Source organism: Aotus nancymaae, unplaced genomic scaffold, assembly GCF_030222135.1.
Source record: "Aotus nancymaae isolate 86718 unplaced genomic scaffold, 86718_ANA_hifiasm-v0.15.2.pri h1tg000053l, whole genome shotgun sequence".
Taxonomy (NCBI): domain Eukaryota; kingdom Metazoa; phylum Chordata; class Mammalia; order Primates; family Aotidae; genus Aotus; species Aotus nancymaae.
In genome coordinates, this window is record NW_026988467.1 from 29,416,424 (window position 1) to 29,437,946 (window position 21,523).

General features: G+C 42.7%; 1 protein-coding gene across 3 annotated transcripts in view; it reads right to left on the bottom strand.

Moving 5' to 3' along the window:
- Positions 1 to 652: 652 nt before the first annotated feature.
- The window catches only part of RNF19B (ring finger protein 19B), a 28,593-nt gene continuing 7,722 nt past the window's right edge, over positions 653 to 21,523 (bottom strand). The window contains exons 2-9 of one of the 3 annotated variants that reach the window (XM_064363650.1): positions 14,810 to 15,015; positions 13,157 to 13,298; positions 9,565 to 9,727; positions 8,684 to 8,798; positions 7,321 to 7,461; positions 5,810 to 6,017; positions 2,593 to 2,724; positions 653 to 1,465 (exon numbers count right to left, since the gene is read on the bottom strand). In XM_064363650.1, coding sequence (XP_064219720.1) covers positions 1,012 to 1,465; positions 2,593 to 2,724; positions 5,810 to 6,017; positions 7,321 to 7,461; positions 8,684 to 8,798; positions 9,565 to 9,727; positions 13,157 to 13,298; positions 14,810 to 15,015 — 1,561 coding nt within the window. In that variant the 3' untranslated portion in view covers positions 653 to 1,011. Of the gene's footprint in view, positions 1,516 to 2,592; positions 2,725 to 5,809; positions 6,018 to 7,320; positions 7,462 to 8,683; positions 8,799 to 9,564; positions 9,728 to 13,156; positions 13,302 to 14,809; positions 15,016 to 21,523 lie in introns of all 3 variants that reach the window. The other 2 variants (XM_064363651.1, XM_021677148.2) reach the window with 2 other exon arrangements.

Below are 21,523 nucleotides of genomic sequence, written 5' to 3' on the forward strand. Positions count from 1 at the left end.
GGAGTTGCAGTGATCTTGGCTCACTGCAACCTCTGCCTCCCAGGCTCAAGCAATTCTCCTGCCGCAGCCTCCTGAGTAGTTCGGATTAGACGTGTGTAACCACTGCCTGGCTAAGTTTTGTACTTTTAATAGAGGCAGGGTTTCACCATGTTGGCCAGGCAGGTCTCATCCTGACCTCAAATGATCCACCTGCCTCAGCCTCCCAAAGTGCTGGGATTCCAGGCGTGAGCCACCGTGTCTGGCCACTGAGAATTCTCTTAAGAGCTACCTGGGACTGCCATTCCTTCCCTCCTCTAAAGCAAATAACTAATAGTGACTATAATGCAGTAAAGGGTAGATAAAACTTTAAGAGTAAATTACACAGCTGCCGCTAGAGGGCAAACAAGGTTAGTTTTCATCTACTGCTTCCCTATTCAGCTGACTCAGCTAATAATTCTTCAGTCTGACTACTGAGTCCAAAACAAGCCTAGATTTGCTTCCTGTCATGAGAGGAGTCATAGGTTTATAGATTACTACTGCGGTTGGATTTGAACACAATCCTTCTTCCCTGGGATTAGAAAAATTCCGTTCTAGAGACTGTCAAAGATGGTGCTCTATTTCAATCAAACACTTGGCTCTGTAGGACTATCCAAGCCAAGGAAAATGAGGTAAGTTGAATTATGACAGAAATCTTTATTAAAATGTGTCTTTCGGTAATATGTTTAGCATTCAATATACACACATACATATGTACACTCTTTGACACACTTCACAGATTGCCATCATCAGTTTAACCAATAAATTAAAACTACAAAGAGGGAGGGGGGAGGGGGACTAACGGCAAACTTTTCATGTTTTATCTGGTAAGAAACTGTGAATTTCTCCGAATTTCCCTGGGGAAAACCGGTGACCAGAGAATCTTTGAAATAAAATACGTAAATCCCTACCCTTTGCAAAAAAAAAAAAAAAAAAAAAAATTCCAAAAGATGCAGTAACAAGTGTGCTTCTCAGAACAGGAGCATTCATTCCATTTCATACTCTGGCTTCTGTACCTTCCGGCTTCAAGACAGTTTGTTCCTCAGCTAGGGCAGAGAGGTTCATATGGGCACTTGGGCTCGGTACCCCTTGGGCTCTGGGGGTCGAGGGGCAGGCTGCAGTATGGGAGCGGGGGGAGCCACACTCATCTGAGGTGATGTCTGGCACATCATCTGACTGTGTATCAGAGCTCTCTAGGTCACTGCGGATGCTTTCAGGCTGGGCCAGGCTGATGTCCCAAGGTTTGCTGACCAGGCAGTCTTTCTGTTCACAGCTTTGGTGTCTGCAGGGGGGATCTCCTTCACTGCCTCCACCACCAGTACCTTCTTCTTCATTCTCTGCCATCTGAGCATGAACATGGAGTGAGTCCTCTGTGCTGCTTCCACTCACCAGCTGATAGTGGCTTGGTTTGGCTTCAATGTCCACTTGGATTTCCATATTGTTGCATTCTCTGTGGAGACAAAATCCACTTTGCTGAGTCATGCATGGGTCATGCTAAACCTGTTGGTAAAAGCAGTTTGTGGGTTCAGGATTAGGAATTTCAAAAAGATAGGTAAACAGTGAACTAGAGTTCACGTTTTACAGAAATAAAATTTTAATTTAACCCTCAAATGAGATGGAGACTGGACGCGATGGCTCATGCCTATAACCCCAGTGCTTTGGGAGGTCGAGGTGGGAGGATCCCCTGAGCCCAGGAGTTTGAGACCAGCCTTGGCAACAAAGTGAGACCCTGTTTCTAAAATAAAAAAATTAGCTGGGCATAGAAGCACATGCCTGTACTTCCACCTACTTGGAAGGCTGAGATGGGAAGATTGCTTGAGCCCAGGAGTTCAAGGCTGCAGTGAGTTATGATTGTGTCACTGCACTCCAGCCTGGTTGACAGAGCAAGACCCTGTCTCTAAAAAAATTAAAAATAAAAATAAATGAGATGGAGAAGAGTATTATATCCTTTTTGCTGATTTAACTATATATGTACACACACATATACCTCAGCCAATCTCTTTAAACATATAGAAAGAGCTTCCAAAATCCAACTAAGGGTCAGAGCCCCACACTAGCTTACTCAAAATATAAAAGTAAAAGTTTTTTACTACTATACCACAAGTAGAAGCAGCCAGAATACCTACAGTGGGAGTACTACCATCACACCATCCCAGATATACTAGTTTCTCAAAATGAAAGAGAAAGAGGCTATGGGAACCCTATCAAGCAAAGGGCAAACAGAAAACCTAGACTCACAGACATCAATGAACACCAATCTAGCTCTTTAAGTTCCATGTAATTATACACTGTTGTAATAGCCAAGAAAGACCAAAAGAAAAAAAAAAAAGAAAAAAAATGAAAAAAATATCTAAAAGAAAGAAAGAAAAGACATCTCTAAAAATCAAGTGCTAACAAGAAGAATCAAGAGATGTCGAACACTCTAGTACCAAGAACTTGCTCAAATGAATTCACAGGTTACACTATATATCCCACAAAATAGTACATAGAGCCCTACCATGAGGCACTCAACTTCTGAAGACCTAGTACCCAACCAAAAAAATGCAACCTCTCCTGGACATCTGACTGTTCACATACCTGTCCTGTGGGTTGTAGGAACTGATTATGGAACCGGCCATAGCACGAGTGCTTGCGTTGTCACTAATTGCACCAAGACTGGCTGTGTCTTTGGGGAAAATTTCCTTTTGGACATCGGCTTGAACTTCTAACCTGTGTAAAGAGGGGACGTTCAAGTTAATATGAGACCTGGGTATTCCATGACAGTCTGCTTCCTGGCACACATCTCGTCCATTATTCTCTTGCAAATTGTGGCTATCTGTCTGATCTTCTCCAATTGTCAAACAGCGCAAATAGATGCCCATACATTTTTTCTCTTAAACATCTATTGAAATCATCCCCTCCTTTCTATCCCCATAGCTACTGCTTAACTTCAGGTTCTCATCATCTCCTGCCTGAATGACTACATTGGGCTCCCTCTCCAGTAGCCCTTAAGTCCAAGTCAAACAACCTCTAGTACAGTGCCAGTGTGAACAAAGACCCAATCACTCTAATAATTCTCTAACGCTTGGCTCCCTACTGCCAACAGGCATTTAAGGTCTTCCTGATCTGCCAGGAGACTCTGTCCAGTTCCATCACTTGCTATAGATCTGAAATCAGTCACTTTGAATTTTTTCTTTCTTTAAATACCTATACATTTTATACTTCCATGACTTGCACATGCTATTCTGTCTCTCTAGAAATTGTCTACCAAACTTACACTCAGTCCTTAACAACAAAGGAAATATCACTTCCCCTCATTATCCCAGCAAACCATTCATTTCTTGCTAAGGGCTCTCACAGCACCTGCCTACTTATTTATTTATTTTTTTTTAGAGGGAGTCCCACTCGCCCAGGCTGGAGTGCAGTGGCACAATCTCAACCTCTGCCCCTCAGGTTCAAGCAATTGTCCTGCCTCAGCCTCCCAAGTAGTTGGGATTACAGGTGCCCGCCACCACACCCAGGTAATTTTTATATTTTTAGTAGAGACAGGGTTTCACCATGTTGGCCAGGCTGGTCTCAAACTCCTGTCCTTAGGTGATCCACCTGCCTCCACCTCTGAGGTTGGGATTACAGGCAAGAGCCACCACCCGGGCCCTGCCTACTTATTATATCAATTTATGCATCTCTCACTCCTCTGTTAACTCCACGAAAGAGACCACAACTCATTCACACTTTACCTTCCCTGCCTGGCACATAATAGGAAATCAAACATTTAACAATCAAATTACCTCCAGGGCATCATGAGACTGAAGGACATAAAGGAGCCAACCTCTTCCCTCCTCTTGGAGCAGCAAACTTTCCAAATGGTGTCTCAGAACTCATAACTATTTCCTTTCTTGGCTTCAACACCACTTTGTTGCACACTTAAGTATTTCCTCATAATGGGTTTCACAGTCAAACCCATCTGACTCATTCACTTCCTATAAAAGAAAGGCTTACACAGAACTAGAACAGCTGGACTGGCTAAGCTGCAGTTTCAGCAAGTCAGTCTTCAATTATGTCTGTCTGCTTATTTACAGGGGTGTTGGTTTTAAGAAAGCACAGCAGTGAATACGCCAGCATGTGGGGGCGGGATCCCCTGACAAGAGACAACCAGAGTCATGAGATGCGCAGACAGGTCAATAGCAGCCTGCAGCTGCACATTCAAGCAGCCTCCATCCTACTGCCTGAGCCTTTGCTCAGGTGCCCTTCAAAAATGTGCCAAGGCCCAGGGAAATGAGGGAGTTCAATGGAAAGTACATTAGTGTCAGAGACCTGAGTTCTAGTTTCAGGTCTGCCACAGACTCACTGTGAGTTGGAAGAGTCTTCCAGAAAAGCCACCTACTTAGGTGGTTCTCAATGCTGGGTCATGCAATGGCTGTGCTAGAATCACCCAGGGAGTTTTTTCAAAACACAGACCACCCCTAGGTTCCACTCCAGGAAATTCTAAGTTATTCATTCTGGGATAGGGCCCTGAAATCTATTTTTAAGAGGCTCCCAGGTGACTGACAGACACTCAGGTGTGAGTTCCAGTCCACTTCCCATCTGTTGCTTGAATCCTTCTAATAGCCAATGGCCATCTGGTCTCACTGTAAACATTTCCAGGGATAGGCAGCTCAGTATCTACTAAGGTACCCTTTTTCCTCTTTGGGCTTTCCTGCCGCTTTTCCCTATATTCTTTATATTGAACCAAAATTAGTTTCCCTGTAGCTTCTGCCAAGTCATCTTAATCTACCTCTTGGTATGAGGCATAAAAGTCTAATCCTTTTCACAGTTGAAGGTCCTTCAGACAGCTGAAGGCAACCATCTCCCCTACCTTCCTATCCTGCTTTGTTCCACCTTTACCTCTAGGTAGGCCCTTCTTCTCCAGTGCATTCAACTAACTGCTTCTCAGGCAACATATATGAAAATATATGCTCTGGTCTGCCTAACTAGTGAAATGACCAAGCAAGTCACAAACCTTTTAGTTACAAAGCTTTGCGTATTTTCAACACAAGTACATAGAACTGATTTTCCTTAACTATCAAATGAAAATAGAAAGGTAATAAGGATCGAAATATCAATAAACCAGCTAGGGGCAATGGATCATACCTATAATCCCAGCACCCTGGGAGGCCGAGTTGGGAGGATGGCTTGAGGCCAGGAGTTCAAGACCAGCCTGGACAACACAGCAAGACCCCATCTCTATAAAAAATTTGAAAAGTTAGCTGGGTGTGGTGTGTGCACTTGTAGTCCCAGCTACTCAGGAGGCTGAGGTTATAGGATTGCTTGAGCCCAGGAGGTTGAGGCTGCAGGCGGCCATGATTATGCCACTGCACTTCAGCTTGGATGACAGAGTAAAAAAAAAAAACAAAAAAACCACCCCCAAAGCCCAACATCAATAAGCCATGGTACAGTATAAATGCTACTGAAAGCCAATGACAAGCCTAATGGAGAACATAGCTTTAGAATTTCTATAAAAATGCCTGCTCTCCCCTCCTGAAGCAGGCAGCCTCAGGTAGTCAAGGGAGAATCTGAAGTCAGGATTATTCTTTACATAGAGGCAGCTATGGTGCAGTGGAAAGAACACTGAATTTTGCATAACTGATGTAACCTTTTTTCTTAAGCTTTTTTCTTATTTGTAAAAGTAAAACAAAAACAAAAAAATAAACCAAAAACAGCAACACTTAAATCAAAGCAAGATGATATATGTCACAAGCCTGGCACAGAGAAATGGCTCAATGTGTTACTTCTTATAATTCTAACCATTTCTGACAGAAATTATCTATTTGTTTACCTGCTGTATTTTCCCTTGCCACTGGAGAGAATGCCGCCACTCAGTGTGCCCCCTGAGAGGGCTGCAAAGCTGGCTGTTTCGCTGTAAGGACCTTGCATAACACTGAGTCCATCTGTAGGGCTTCCACTAGTGCTCAGTACACTAGTCAGGCCTTCGATGCTGCTTTCCCCAATGCTGGGATTCTTGAGGGCTCGCCAGGCATCTGCCACTGGGGACAGAACCAAACATCTCAATTCAAGACAGCAGAGTATCAAAGCAGTTAGTAGGGCATTTTCCTGCAATGACTCTTCAGGGTACTAATGTATTCACTTAATGAACAGGTACTGTGTGCAGTCACCACACATCAGGTATTTTAACATTATGTTCACATTTAATCCTCCAAATAAGTAAGCATTAGTAGCCTCAATTTTAGATGAGAAAACTGGAATTTAAAACTAAATGACTTGTCTAAGGTCCTCTGATTCCAAGTCCACTATTCTTTCCACTACACTGTTGCTTCCATATAACCAAACATGATTTAAAAAATATGTTTAAGTCATGTGCTGATTTTTTTTTTTTGAAATGGAATTTCGCTCTTTTTGCCCAGGCTGGAGTGCAATGGCATGATCTCAGCTCACCACAACCTCTGCCTCCCGGGTTCAAGCAATTCTTCTGCCTCAGCTTCCCGAGTAGCTGCGATTACAGGCATGTGCCAACATGCCCAGCTAATTTTGTATTTTTAGTAGAGACAGGGTTTCTCCATGTTGGTCGGGCTGGTCTCGAACTCCTGACCTCAGGTGATCTGCCCACCTCGGCCTCCCAAAGTGCTGGGACTATAGGCATGAGCCACCACGCCTGGTCATGTGCTGATTTTAATAGGAAGCTTCTAGTAGAAAGCTAGAAAAACCTTTGGGAATCTCTGTGCCCTATGTTAGTTACTATGGTAAAATAGAAACCACATTAAAGTAGAAGTCAGAAGACTTGCTCTAGCCTCAGCTCTGTGAAGCTCTTACCAGATAGTGAGACAAAAGCTTAAAGAAATTCCCATTTAAAATTGTTCACAGTTACAGATCGAACTCGTTTTACTCTTTCCCCCTTTTCTCACTACTGTACTTGACTAGTCAAAAAAAAAAAGAAAGAAATTCCCATTTAAATGGGGATAACAGCCCCATCCTCCTTCATTAGGGAGCTGTTTGTTGTAAAAAGCAAGTGAGATAACTGTGTAAAATATTCTGAAAATTATGAAGGACTGTGCAGATATAAAGACTTTATTAATAATCACTACTACTACCAGCATACTTGGAGTTACTTGGAATCCTACTAGTTTGTACCTGCCACACAGAGGCAAGTACCAGGGGAATTAACCTAATAACTTTGGAACAAAGAAATGAACAGCTAAAAATACTTTACCCCCTACAAAGCTCATTATCCAAAGTAATCCAATGACAATCTCCCTATAAAATGTGCTGAATTTTACTGATTTTTATCTTGTGTATCATAAGTTCAATGGAAATAAACATCCTGCTTTTTACCTGTGATTGGACCATCATCTTCATCAAATTCAATTTTCACTCCTTTTCCGTTGGCTGTGCTAACTCCACAGCCACCTCCACGACAAAGAGAAATGGGCACAACCCCATAAACATATGCCAGCATAATGGGGACACCAATACCTGGGGGAAGAGAAGGAAACATGTCAGCGGGCCATTAGGTTGCAAGTGCCCTGAATTCTTCCCAGCCTGGGCATGGACAAAACACTTTAAAATGAAAGAAAGACGGAAAATGGCTATCGCAAAGAGATTGCTTGGTGTAGCGGAATGATGACCAGACTAGCAATCAGAAAGGTCTGGATTAGATTCTTGGCTCCATTTACTAGCGGTATAACCTGGACCTATCTTCCCAGGGTTGTCAATAATCAAATGAGAATGTAAGTACTTTATACTTTATAAAGAAAGAAAGACGGAAAATGGCTATCCCAAAGAGATTGCTTGGTGTAACGGAATGATGACCAGACTAGCAATCAGAAAGGTCTGGATTAGATTCTTGGCTCCATTTACTAGCGGTATAACCTGGACCTATCTTCCCAGGGTTGTCAATAATCAAATGAGAATGTAAGTACTGTGCCTTTCACAGTAAATATATGTTGCTTTCATTTTCTCCTCTTCTAATCACTGCTGAAATGCTAACCCAATTAAGAGCCAATCAGAAATCAAATATTAAATAAATGACTACTGTCTGGAGTTTAGGATCTCCGCAGGATGTTAATTCCAAAATCATACTGCTGTGTGAAGTAGAATGGCTTAGCTGTTAAGAGCACAGGATAGGAAGGCAGATTGCCTTGATTCATGTCCCAGCTAAGTGACCTTGGGAAAATTACTGCACCTTTCTATGAAAATTGTGCTTCCTTTTGTGAGGATTGTGAGGATTAAATATATGCAAAAGTCTCAGAACCACTCCTGGCACATGAAGAGCCACATTAAGTGTTAGTTACACTATTATTATTCTAAAACAAACTCTTATGCCTCCCAAAATAATGTGAGGCATTAAACAAACCAAAACAAAAGTAATTCTGTTTTGTGAATTTCATGGCAAGTAGAGGAGAAGGAAGACAAAAGGTGAAAACTAGGGCTTAAAATAAGTTTCTTTAATTCAGCCTTTTATATGTGCCAAATGGAGTTCTAGGCACTAACTTAAGAACAAAAGATCACACACTCTAATATAATTTGGTGTGGCTGAAAAACTAAAAAATAATCATAATCATGGTGCCTAACGGAGTTAACTATCAAGGTAGATTGGCATAAAATGCAGGAGTCTTTGAGAAACATCTGGCCATCTGGCTAAACTGCTATCATCAGAAAGCTGAGAGAGAAGAGGTGTGGTCCTGACTAAGCTTACCAACACTAACTGCAGCAATAACTGGGGATGCAATGACCGACAGAGTCACTCCTCCTGTGATAGCCAAATTTCTCTTGTGTTTGGAGGTTTTCCTTCCCTCATACCTGCTATGAATCTAAGAATAAAAAAAGAAAATCCAGGTTAACAGGTTAGGACATCAATCTTTTGCCAGAGGAAAAAAGGACAGGTGAATATTCACTTGTAAGTTACCTATATTAAAACATATCCTCCACCCCAAATAGGCAACCTTCACAACCTAACTCAGATCTGGAAGATATAAACTAATACAGACAAAGTTAATCCAAAAAGAGACAAAATAACTCAGGGGAATGAAATAAGCATTTTACCTTCTTCTTTTTTTTTTTTTTTTTTGGAGTCTGTCATGCAGGTTGAAGTGCAGTGGTGCGATCTTGGCTCACTGCAACCTCTGTCGCCTTGGGTTCAAGCAATCCTCTCACTTCAGCCTCCCTAGTAGCTGGGACCACAGGCACACGCTACCATATCCAGCTAATTTTTCTATTTTTTTGGTAGAGACGGGTTTTGCCTTGTTGCCCAGGGTGGTCTCAAACTCCTAGGTTCAACTGATCTACCCGCCTTGGCCTCCCAAAGTGCTAGGCCACATATTACAGATGCGAGCCACCATGCCCAGCCCAGCATTCTACCTTTAAGTCACCGAGACAAGCCAGGCCCAGGATGTTAATAAGAATTTTCAGATCTCATGGGGGTTTATGAAAATCCATTTAAGAAATTAAGGTTATTTTTATCTAAGAACCAGTTGGTTTTCAGGCAGCTCTGAAATGTAGCTCCTTCCTATTTCCCTCAAACCTTTACCAACAAACCTAAAGTTGAAACAAGCACAGAAACCAGCATGTCTTTCTTACCTTCCTTCCAACATAAACAGGAATGCCGATGACCATGGCAGGAATGGCAATGCCAGCAATGAGAGAAATCCCCACTGGGGCACCAATCAACGTGCCCAGTTGCCAAAGAATTTTCTTCTTACGGCTCCATGGCTTCTTGCCCCAGAATGTACAGCCAGAGGGGCTGCAGGGGAAACAGACTGAGGTTAATGTCGACATTACAAATTCAGCTATTGTTATCAGAGGGCTTGATAACAGCAACAGCCTTCTTTTCATTAAGAGTGATTAACAGAATAGGTTACAAGAAATGAATATATTACACAAGGGAGAACAAAGGACAAGGCCAAACTATTAGAGCTCTGCACTCTTTAACTTTTTTGGTTGTTGTTATAAAGACAGCCTTCCAGACTTGAAACTCCTTTTCTATTCTTCTCTGCTGAATTCTGTCTTCCCCAACCTACCAAAACTGATCTAGCTTCCATGAGTGACAATACTTAGGGATTCTGCATAGTCTCATGCACTTGCCACCCCATCCAGAGACACACTGCACCATGCAGCTAATGAATGCTCTGATTTGTGTAGTTTTCTTAGCATATGTCCTACCACACCTAATAGATACTGCAAACCATGTTTCTGGGAGAGGATATAAAAATATCTCATCATACCCTTTGTATCAGCTTGGCATTCTGAGTTTGGCTACTTTACATTCAGTCCTGTGCCCAACCATTTTGCCCATTCTCTTTATGCTATCTTCTCTACTAGATGGGATAAGCAATTTTGAAAATAGGGATCATGGGCCAGGCACGGTGGCTCACGCCTGTAATCCCAGCACTTTGTGAGGCCGAGGCGGGTGGATCATGAGGTCAAGAGAGCGAGACCATCCTGGTCAACATGGTGAAACCCCGTCTCTACTAAAAATACAAAAATTAGCTGGGCATGGTGGCACATGCCTGTAGTCCCAGCTACTTGGGAGGCTGAGGCAGGAGAATTGCTTGAACCCAGGAGGCAGAGGTTGTGGTGAGCCAAGACCGCGCCATTGCCTGGGTAATAAGAGTGAAACTCCGTCTCAAAAAAAAAAAAGAAAATAGGGATCATGGCCAGATGTGGTGGCTCATGCCTGTAATCTCAGCACTTTGGGAGACTGAGGTGGGCGGATCACAGGGTCAAGAGAGGGAGACCATCTTGGCCAACATGTGAAACCCCATCTCTAAAAATATAAAAATTAGCTGGGCATGGTAGGCTGCAAGCAGTCCCAGCTACTCAGGAGGCTGAGGTAAGAGAATCGCTTGGACCTGGGTGGCGGAGGTTGCAGTGAACCGAGATCATGCCACTGCACTCCAGCCTGACAACAAAGTGAGACTCCGTCTCAAAAAAAAAAAAAGGAAAAAGAAAATAGGGATCATATCTTATTCACCTCTATGTCCCCAATGACTAGTACATCTAAGTACTCAAATGTCTGACAAATTGGAAATGAAGGTGTTGTTTCATTTTCACAATGAACGTTTGTTTGTAAATATTAACATTCTGCTTGTAAATACGAACTTCTCCCGAACAATATTTTAATATTCACTCAATGAGGCTGGGCACAGTGGCTCATGCTTGTAATCCCAGCACTTCGGGAGGCTGAGGTGGGTGGATCACCTGAGGTTAGGAGTTCGAGACCAGCCTGGCCAACATGGTGAAACCCTGTCTCTACTAAAAATATAAAAATACAAAAATTAGCCAGTGTGGTAGCAGGCACCTGTAATCCCAGCTACTTGGGAGGCTGAGGCAGGAGAATCACTTGAACCCAGGAGGTGACGGTTGCAGTGAGCTGAGATCGAGCCACTGGGCGACAGATCAAAACTCTTGTCTTAAAAAAAAAAAAATCACTCAATGAATTCCTTGGAAACTCACTAAATGTAAAAAACTATAAAAAGGTCACAACTCTAGCCTCAAGATACTTACAGTTTAGTAAGATAAGACATGTACGTGAAGCACATGTTGTACCCCAGCGAGTCAAGGAGTGCGCCACACTCTGAGAATGAATTGTGAGTCCTTTATTAAGCCGGTGACTAAGAGTGGCTAACGCCCAAAATTCTCTCGCCCCGAAGAAAAAGTTAGGTGGTCTTTTATACACTAGTTTTAAGAGGAAGTGGGGGACCTAGCTGAACCAAAGTTTTCACAAAGGCAGAGCAAGCAAAAAGTTAAAAAGAAAAACTGATACATAAGAAATAAAACAGTGCCAGGTGTGAGGAGTACAGCTGTCATCAAAGACATAAACTTATAGATAAGGCAGGCTCTAGGCACTCACTGCAGCTGCATTTCCAGGCTCTGTTGATACCACTTTACTCGGCCTCTTATCAACAAAGGCATTTCTGGGTGCCCAGAGTCAGTCTGACCTTGTTTTATACTACAGTTACATACTTAATGGGGAGAAGGTTACTAAAATGAAGAAGCCAAGATGGAGTCTGTTCAGCTCAAAAAAGGCTAACATAAAGCCTGAACAGCTTTTAGTCAGGGAAAAAGAGAGTGAGTTTTAGCTGGCAAAAAGCAGGGTATCACACATAAAGTACTGATGATACTTATGACAAAAGATAAAAGAAAGTCAAGAATGAGGGAGAAAAAGGAGAGGCATTATGGATGAAATGGCATTTAAGTGGTTCTTAAAGGATAAGAACTGAACAAGCTGAGTTTTTAAAAGGAGGATACTGGAAGGTGGGCAGAAAGTATTCTAGGCAAAGGAAAGAACATGAACAAGTATAGAGGCAAGACAGCAAAAAGGGAAGAGCAAGTCCAGACTACCTGGAATATGGCATGTATAAAAGCAAAGAAAGAGGCTGAGCATGGTGACTCATGCTTATAATCCCAGCACTTTGGGAGGCTGAGGCAGGTGGATCACCTGAGGTCAGGAGTTCAAGACCAGCCTGACCAACACGAAACCCCATCTCTACTAAAAATATAAAAATTAAGGGCCAGGCACGGTGGCTCATGCCTGTAATCCGAGTACTTTGGGAGGCCGAGGCGGGTGGATCACGAGGTCAAGAGATCGAGACCATTCTGGTCAACATGGTGAAACCCCGTCTCTACTAAAAATACAAAAAATTAGCTGGGCATGGTGGTGCGTGCCTGTAATCCCAGCTACTCAGGAGGCTGAGGCAGGATAATTGCCTGAACCCAGGAGGCGGAGGTTGTGGTGAGCCGAGATCGTGCCATTGCACTCCAGCCTGGGTAACAAGAGCGAAACTCCATCTCAAAATAAATAAATAAATAAATAAATACAAAAATTAGCCAGGCATGGTGGTGGGCGCTTGTAATCCCAGCTATCTGGGAGACTGGGGCAGGAGAATTGCTTGAACCTAGGAGGCAGAGGTTGCAGTGAGCCAAGATCACGCCACTGCACTCCAGCCTGGCTAACCAGAGGGATTCTCCATCTAACAACAACAAAAAAAGCAAAGAAAGGTAGAAAGATCTAGAATAGTAGCTGGTGTAAACATAAGAGAAGCCTATCAGAGGAACTTTTCACAGCTTCCTTAATCTGTAATGAGAGAATGGCTGTGTCTCTTTGACATCCGTTCCCTAAATCAGTAAGAGAATAAGACTACTAAAGCAAGAGATGCGATTCCCATCTTACCTGAGGTAATGCAAGTCTGAGATCTCTTTCATACAAAGCCAGCAGAATTCGCAGCCACACACTGCACAAGTCATGTGATTACAGCTTCCATCATTCATCTTGATAATGTAAGCACTGCATCGTGGGCATGGCTTGATGTCATCTGCTATGAGCCGGGGAGGAAGAATGGGTAGAAAAACATCCCCAGTTAAACCCAGTTTGATTTAATTATTCCAAGGAGTATATGTAAGAAATGAGGCAGCAGTCAAGAACTCTTCACTGAACACTCCAAACTGTACAACCCACTTTACTGGAAAACTGGCTATGTCTAGACCTCAGGAATTTCCATAAAATGAATCCTGTCTCATATTGAGCTGCCTATCCCAACAACTGGCATCTTATACAGCACTTAAACCACACTCTAGCAAAGAGACTTCCTTAGGGAGAAAGATGTTTCCAAGAAAAATAAATTTCTACTAGTTAATAGGCTGGCAGATTTTAAAAGAAGAATCCTACAGAAAGAATAGCCTGCAGCCTAGAATTAGCTTTACTTTTTTTTTTTTTTTTTTTGAGACTGAGTCTTGCTCTGTCACCAGGCTGGAGTGCAGTGGCGCAATCTTGGCTCACTGCAACCTCCCCGTCCTGGATTCAAGAGATTTTCCTGCCTCAGCCTCCTGAGTAGCTGGGACTACAGGCACCTGCCACCACGCCTGGCTAATTTTTTGTATTTTTAGTAGAGACCCCCTTTCACTGTGTTAGCCAGGATGGTCTCGATCTCCTGACCTTGTGATCCACCTGTCTCGGCCTCCCAAAGTGCTGGGATTATAGGCGTGAGCCACCGGGCACAACCAGCTTTACATTTTGAAAAACTTAAGTTTGGGAAATTTATTTTTCAGATTCAACACGTATCATAGTGATTTGCTGTTAACATAGCCCAAAATCCCTTCCCATAATACTTTCAAATTCAAAACCTAAAAACAATTGGGTATGCTATGTAGCATATACTTGATAATTTTCACAGCAAGCTATGAACTATCCTAATAAAATGACAATTTAGGAAATTATGCTGTGTCAGGAAAAAGTAAATGGCAAAATCTTTCCTACCAGCCTCTCCCAAATGACATCAGTAAAATAAAGTACAAAGTAATAAATCCACTGACATTTTAAAATAGGTTTACTCTGACTTGTCAAGGTTGGAGCCGAATGTGTGACATTCCTCTTTTTAAAGTTAATCATTAATCTATACTAATATTGTTTCCTTTTATTCCATCTGTACTCTACTTCCAAAGGCAGTGATGCGCTTACAGCTTGACGGCAAACAGTATAGGTTTAATACTAATTAAATGTCTTTCTGTTCACAATGAAAGTTTTGAAAAAGTCCTTGGCAAAACAAAACGAACTAATTGCTCTCCAATCTGAGACATATTACTAAGAAAGTAGTAACTACACAATTCAATTTTGTTGTATTTCAATTTTATACAAGTTGGATAACCTATAATTGCCAGAGAGAGAAGCTCTATGTCTATTATAATATTGAAAGTATTACCAAATGATATTTTCTGCTCTCTGATCCTTTAGAGTACTTGGGTTATACAATAAGATAATCTCTTTCAGCTTTGGGCTCACATCATGAAATACCAAATAAAGAGACAATTAGATAATGCCAACTTATACCTGGTCCAGATTCTTGCCCATAACTGAGACCTGAAGTGTGTTTGGTCCGAACTCGTAAAGTCTGGGCCCTCTGTTGACGGGCCATATCGCATGTTTGATTTGGATGCCATATCTGCTTGCAGTGGTAGCAGAACTCGGTCTGGCAGCCTTCCCTCTCACAAGTTAGCTTTGGGCAGCTGGCACAGCCATAGGCAATAACAGCATAACTAGGTAAGGAAACAGGAAGAGACACCAGTAAGATAAGAACGATCTAACCAAAAGAGACAGTATTCATCACTGTTAACGCTGTTTGGCACTACCCCACTATCACATATGATACAGAGAAAAGAATACACACACATACACATAAGCACATTTGACCAACTGTAAAATATATCCCATGTAAGAAAGTAAATTTCCTTTTTTTTCTTTTTTTGAGACAGAGTCTTGCTCTGTCGCCCAGGCTGGAGTGCAATGGCGCAATCTCGGGTCACTGCAACCTCCACCTCCCGGGTTTAAGAGATTCTCCTGCCTCAGGCTCCCTAGTAGCTGGAATTACAGGTGCAAGCCTCCACGTCCTGCTAATGTTTTTTATATTTTTAGTAGAGACAGGTTTTGTCATGTTGGCCAGGCTGGTCTCAAACTCCTGACATCAGGTGATCCACCCGCCTCGGTCTCCCAAAGTGTTGGGATTACAGGCACAAGCCACCATGCCCGGCTATAAGTTTCTTGAGATTCCAAAACCACAAATCATTTATTTCCTTTAAAACATGGAGGTGGAAGAAGAAGAAAAAAATGGAAGTGGAGTATCATATTTATCCTGGATTTCTAGCATTTATTCAGTCATAGCTGAAGCTGCTTTAGGAGTAGTTTGTCATAGCAAGTTTCATAAGTAACAGGGTGCAAAACTATTTTGATAGTTTGCTATATTTAGAGAGATCAGTATTTGTTTATATGAAGGAACAGAACATTAGTGAAATAAAGAGCTATCACAAAAACTAAAGCAAGTTTCAAGTTTCTTTTTTCTTTTTTGAGATGGGGTTTCACTCTGTTACCCAGGCTGGAATGAAGTGGTACAATTTTGGCTCACTGCAACTTCCGCATCCCAGGCTCAAGCAATCTTCTTGCCTAAGCCTCCAGAGTAGCTGGGACTACAGGTGTGCACTACCACACTTGGCTAATTTTTGTAATTTGTGTAGAGATGGGGTTTTGCCATTTTGCCCAGGCTGGTCTCAAGCTCCCGGGCTCAAGCAATCAGCCTGCCTCGGCCTCCCAAAGTGCTGGAATTACAGGCATGAGCCACCATGCTACTTTTTCATTCTTAAGTTCCACAGCAAAGCTGGTCTGACCATAGTCACAGAGACAATAACCCTAAATGGACTTATGATCAGCATCTCCTCTTGAAAGTTCATCTTATCTTTCCATACTTTTCCAATTTAAATCTATACTTTGAAATGTCTTGATAGGCTCCAGAATACAAGAATACCATGCCTCTATTTTATAAATTAATAGCATTAAGTCCATACCTCCCTTTCTCTCTTCTGACACACATTTTTTTTCTTTTTGAGAGGAAGTCTCGCTCTGTCACCCATGATGGAGTGTAGTGGTGTGATCTTGGCTCACTGCAATCTCTGCCTCCCGGGTTTGTGATTCTCCTGCCTCAGCCTCCAGAGTAGCTGGGACTACAGGTGCCTGCCATCATGCCTGGCTAATTTTTTTTGTATTTTTAGTAGAGATGGGGCGCCATCATGTTGGCAAGGCTGGTCTCGAACTCCTGACCTTTGGTGATTCGCCTGCTTTAGCTTCCCAAAGTGCTGGGATTACAGGCCACTGCGCTCAGCAGTGACACATATTCTTTATGTAAAGATTCAGACTTTATCAGCACTAATGTCAACCATTTCTTGTAGTTCATGTTCATTTACCAAGAATTAGTCTCACACAAACAATCCAATAGATTTATTGGATTAACTATTAGCCTTTCTGATTAATTCCAAATATGTCAATTAAATGGTCAGATTACTCTAACAAGACAATATAACACTTGTATAAAATAAAATTTTAGCCAGGTGAGGTGGCTCATGCTCGTAATCTCAGCGCTTTGGGACACTGAGGCATGAAGATTGCTTCAGGCCAGATTTTGAGGCCAGCCTGGGCAACATAGGAACGAGACCTTTTCACTAAAAAAAAAAAAAAAAAAAAAAAAGGCCAGGTACAGTGGTTCATGCCTGTAATTCCAGCACTTTGGGGAGGCTGAGGCGGGTGGATCACAAGGTCAGGAGTTTGAGACCAGCTTGGCCAACATAGTGAAACCCTGTCTCTACTAAAAACACAAAAATTAGCTGGACATATTGGTGCAACCCTGTAGTCCCAGCTACTCAGGAAGCTGAGGCAGGAGAATCATTTGAACCCGGGAGGTGGAGGCTGCAGTGAGCGGAGATGGTGCTACTGCACTCCAGCCTGAGCAACAAGAGCAAAACTCTGCCAAAAAAAAAAAAAAAAAAAAAAAAATGGTGGCAGCACATGCCTGCAGTCACAGCTACTTGGGAGACTGAGATGGAAGGATTACTTGAGGCCGGGAGGTTGAGGCTCCAGTGAGCCATGTTTGTACCACTGCACTCTAGCCTGGGTGACATAGCAAGATCCTGTCTGAAAATAAATAAATAAATGGAAACAAATGGGAAGTTATGAAAGTTTCATCACACAATTTTTTTTTTTTTTTTAAGGAGACAAGGTCTTACTCTGTCTCCCAGCTTGTGGACAGTGGTGTGATGATAGCTCACTGCTGCAACCTGAAACTCCTGGACTTAAATGATCCCACCTCACTCTCCCAGGTAGCAGTGCATATCACCATGCCCAGCTAACTTTTTCATTTTTGTTTTTTTTGTAGAGATGGGGTCAGTCTTGCTTTGTTGCCCAGGCAGGTCTGGAACTCCTGTCTTCAAGCAACCCTCTCACCTTGGCCTCCCAAAGCATTGGGATTACAGGCGTGAGCCACCAAGCTTGGTCTATCACACAGTTTTTAAAAAGATCAGTAACTGCAGGTTTCTGTGTTGCCATCTGCATTCTGTCCTCTATTCCACACTCTCACCCAATATTCAAAGATCTCAAATAACTTGTGCAAAACGCTAATAACATTTCTGGGATTTATTCTACAGTTTGCTTGTTTATTTGAAGGTACATTCAATGTTAATCACGGCAACTCAAGTTGTAACGTTTACCATAGATTCTGCAAATTGATCTGAGACTGATGCTGAAAATATAAATGACAACATATCCCCTATGTTATATAATACAGCTGTATTAAAAACTCTTCTCAGAAATAACAAAGTGAGAATAGGTCAACCTATGAATGTAAATGATTCATATCCTGTAGGAGTTCTGAGCAAATTTACCCCACCTAGCTGGAAAATAACTACTAAAGATAAACAACGAGTCTCCTCAAGAAACTAACTTACTTCTTATTTTGCATTAAATTGGAAAGTTACTGGATGGTCTCAGAGAAGTACTAAGTTAACTTCTAAAGACACAAATTAAGTGGACAGCCAATAGGGAGCCCTGAACACTTCATCATCCATTCCTACCTCAAATGGCAAAAGTAAACGTTTATTAACATTCCCCCCAGACCCTACTTCTTTTTTTTGAAATGGAGTTTTGCTCTTGTTGCCCAGGCTGGAGTGCAATGGCACGATCTCGGCTCACTGCAACCTCTGCCTCCCAGGTTTAGGTGATTCTCCTGCCTCAGCCTCTTAAGTACTGGGCTTACAGGCACCTGCCACCACGGCCAGCTAATTTTTCCGTATTGTTAGTAGAGATGGGGTTTCACCATGTTGGCCAGGCTGGTCTTGAACTCCTGGCCTCAAGTGATTCACCTGCCTCCGCCTCCCAAAGTGCTGGGATTACAAGTGTGAGCCACCATGCTGCTGGCCCATTTTTAATTTCTTTAAAAAAGAAGAGTATTTGATAGGATTGACAATGTCAATTTTGAGTGTGTAATCTGGTGCCCAAGGAAGTAAAACAATCCCCTCAAATACTCATGAATCCACGGCAATCTATTACTATGACACAGAACTACTTAGAGCATAAGATTAGGCATTCCTGTTTTTGGGTAACTGGTCTGATGAGCTCTTGCCTCTGACTCATGCTGCATGACACAGAGCTATTAAAATTTCCAAACTGGCTGGGCATGGTGGCACATGCCTGTAATCCCAGCACTTTGGGAGGTTGAGACAGGTGGATCACCTGAGGTCAGGAGTTCAAGACCAGCATGGCCGACACTGTGAAATCCTGCCTCTACTAAAAATACAAAAATTAGCCAGGTGTGGTGGCGCATGCCTGTAATCCCAGCTACTCGGGAGGCTGAGGCAGAAGAACTGCTTGAACTGGGGAGGCAGAGGCTGCAGTGAGCCAAGATTGTGCCATGGCACTCCAACCTGGACAACAAGAGACAAACTCTGTCTCAAAAAATATATATACATCCAAACCTTAGCTTCTATTCCACCAAATGGAGGTATAGGTACTTGCCACAATAAAATATAGCTAAACATGTTCTAAAACTGTATGTGAGATCTTGTCCTGAAAGATGTACGGTGTAAAAATATCGCACAGTCTGTCCTACTTCCTGGATTTTACATATGCTATTCCTTCTACCTAGAAATGTCTTGTCCTTACTTCTTGCCCTGACAAGTACCCATTTAAGAACCAACTCAAGTGTCATCTTCTCTGCGAAATATACTTAACCTCTCTAGGCAGCTGGTTGCCTACGTTGTGGGTATGCACAATTATTGTATAACACTTATCACATTATATTGTAACTGTTTATATGCTTGCCTCCCAAACCACACTGGACTTAAGGAGACGTAGCACCCACTTTTTTTTTTTGAGACAGAGTCTCGTACTGTCACCCAGGCTGAAATGCAGTGGCATGATCTCAGCTCACTGCAACCTCTGCCTCCCGGGTTCAAGCAACCCTCTGCCTCAGCCTCCTGAGTAGCTAGGATCAGGCGCCCACCACCACGCCTGGCTAATTTTTTTAATTTTTGTTTTTTAGTAGAGATGGGGTTTCACCATCTTGGCCAGGCTGGTCTTGAGCTCCTGACCTAGTGATCCACCCGCCTTGGCCTTCCAAAGTGTTGGTATTATAGGCGTGAGCCACTGTGCCCGGCCATATCATCTACTTTTTAATCTCAGTCTAGTATACTGGTTCATGCTCAAAATACCTGTGTTGCATGAATGACAGAGACCCTCTCTTGTTTTGGTTGTCTGACTTTCCCCAGGGCATTCTAGGTCTTCTCCTAGGCCATTACTCTGCTCTAAAGCAATCTTTGCATGTATCTATTTATCTATTGGCTTATTATATGCCAGGTACTGTAACCTAATCCTAAAATTTCATATAAAGCCATTTTAGCAGTAACCCCCTAAGTTCTGAATGGGGTAATCTTCTTCCCCAATAGTTGGAAAAAACCTCGCCTGGGCACAGTGGATCACACCTGTAATTCTAGCACTTTGGGAGGCTGAGGTGGGTAGATTACTTGAGCTCAGGAGTTAGAGATCAGTCTGGGCAACATGGCAGAACCCCATCTCTACAAAAAAATACAAAAATTAGCCAGGCATGGTGGTGCATGCATGTAGTCCCAACTACTCAGGAGGCTGAGGCGGGAGGATGGCTTCAGTCCAGGAGGTGGAGGTTGCAGTGAGCCGAGATTGTGCCAGTACACTCCAGCCTGGGTGATAGAGACAGACCTTGTCTCAAAAAAGAAAAGAAAAGAAAAGAGAAAAACAACCTCATCTTCTTAAGAACCAATTGCCCTGTCCACCTTGTTCCTTCTCTTCCATGTCCCACGCTGATGCATCTCTCCTACTCTGATCTTTTAGCTTAACTAAGCATTCAGGCTTGCTAATTAGAAGGTAAAAGAAAGGTGTAGAAAATTACATGCTGTGAAGAATACAGACACAGCTGGGTGCAGTGGCTCACACCTATAATCCCAGCACTTTGTGAGGCAAAGCCGGGAGGATCACTTGAAACCAGGAGTTCAAGACCAGCCAGGGCAACATAGTGAAATCCTATCTCTATGAAATATATAAAAATTAGGCCAGGCACGGTGTCTCATGCCTGTAATCCCAGCACTTTGGGAGGCCAAGGTGTGTAGATCGCCTTAGGTCAGGAGTTCTAGAACAGCCTGGTCAACATGACAAAACCCTGTCTCTACTAAAAATACAAAAAAATTAGCCAGGCATGGTGGCACATGTTTGTAGTCTCAGCTACTCCCAGCTATTCAGGAGGCTGAGGCAGGAGAATCATTTGAATCCAGGAGGCAGAGGTTGCTGTGGTCCAAGATTGCACCACTGCACTCCAGCCTGGGCGACAGAGTGAGACTGTGTCTTCAAATAACAACAACAACAAAAAATTAGCTAAGTATGGTGGGGTGCATTGGCATGTGGTGGCACATGCCTGTAGTCCCAGTTAGGAGGCTAAGGTGGGAGGATCACCTGAGCCTGGGAGGTCAAGGTTGCAGTGAGCTGAAATTGCACCACTGCACTCCAGCACAGGCAACAGAGTTACAGAGTTAGATCCTATCTCAAAAAGTTAAAAAGTAATAAAAAAGAAAGAGAATACAGACCACCTGCTGCTTAAGTTCATATAACTTGTACTCATTTTATTAATTTCCTAAATCTTCAGAAACATCATAGAATGACAAGCTGAACCAAAGCATTACCTAGCTTCAGCCCTGGAAAAAA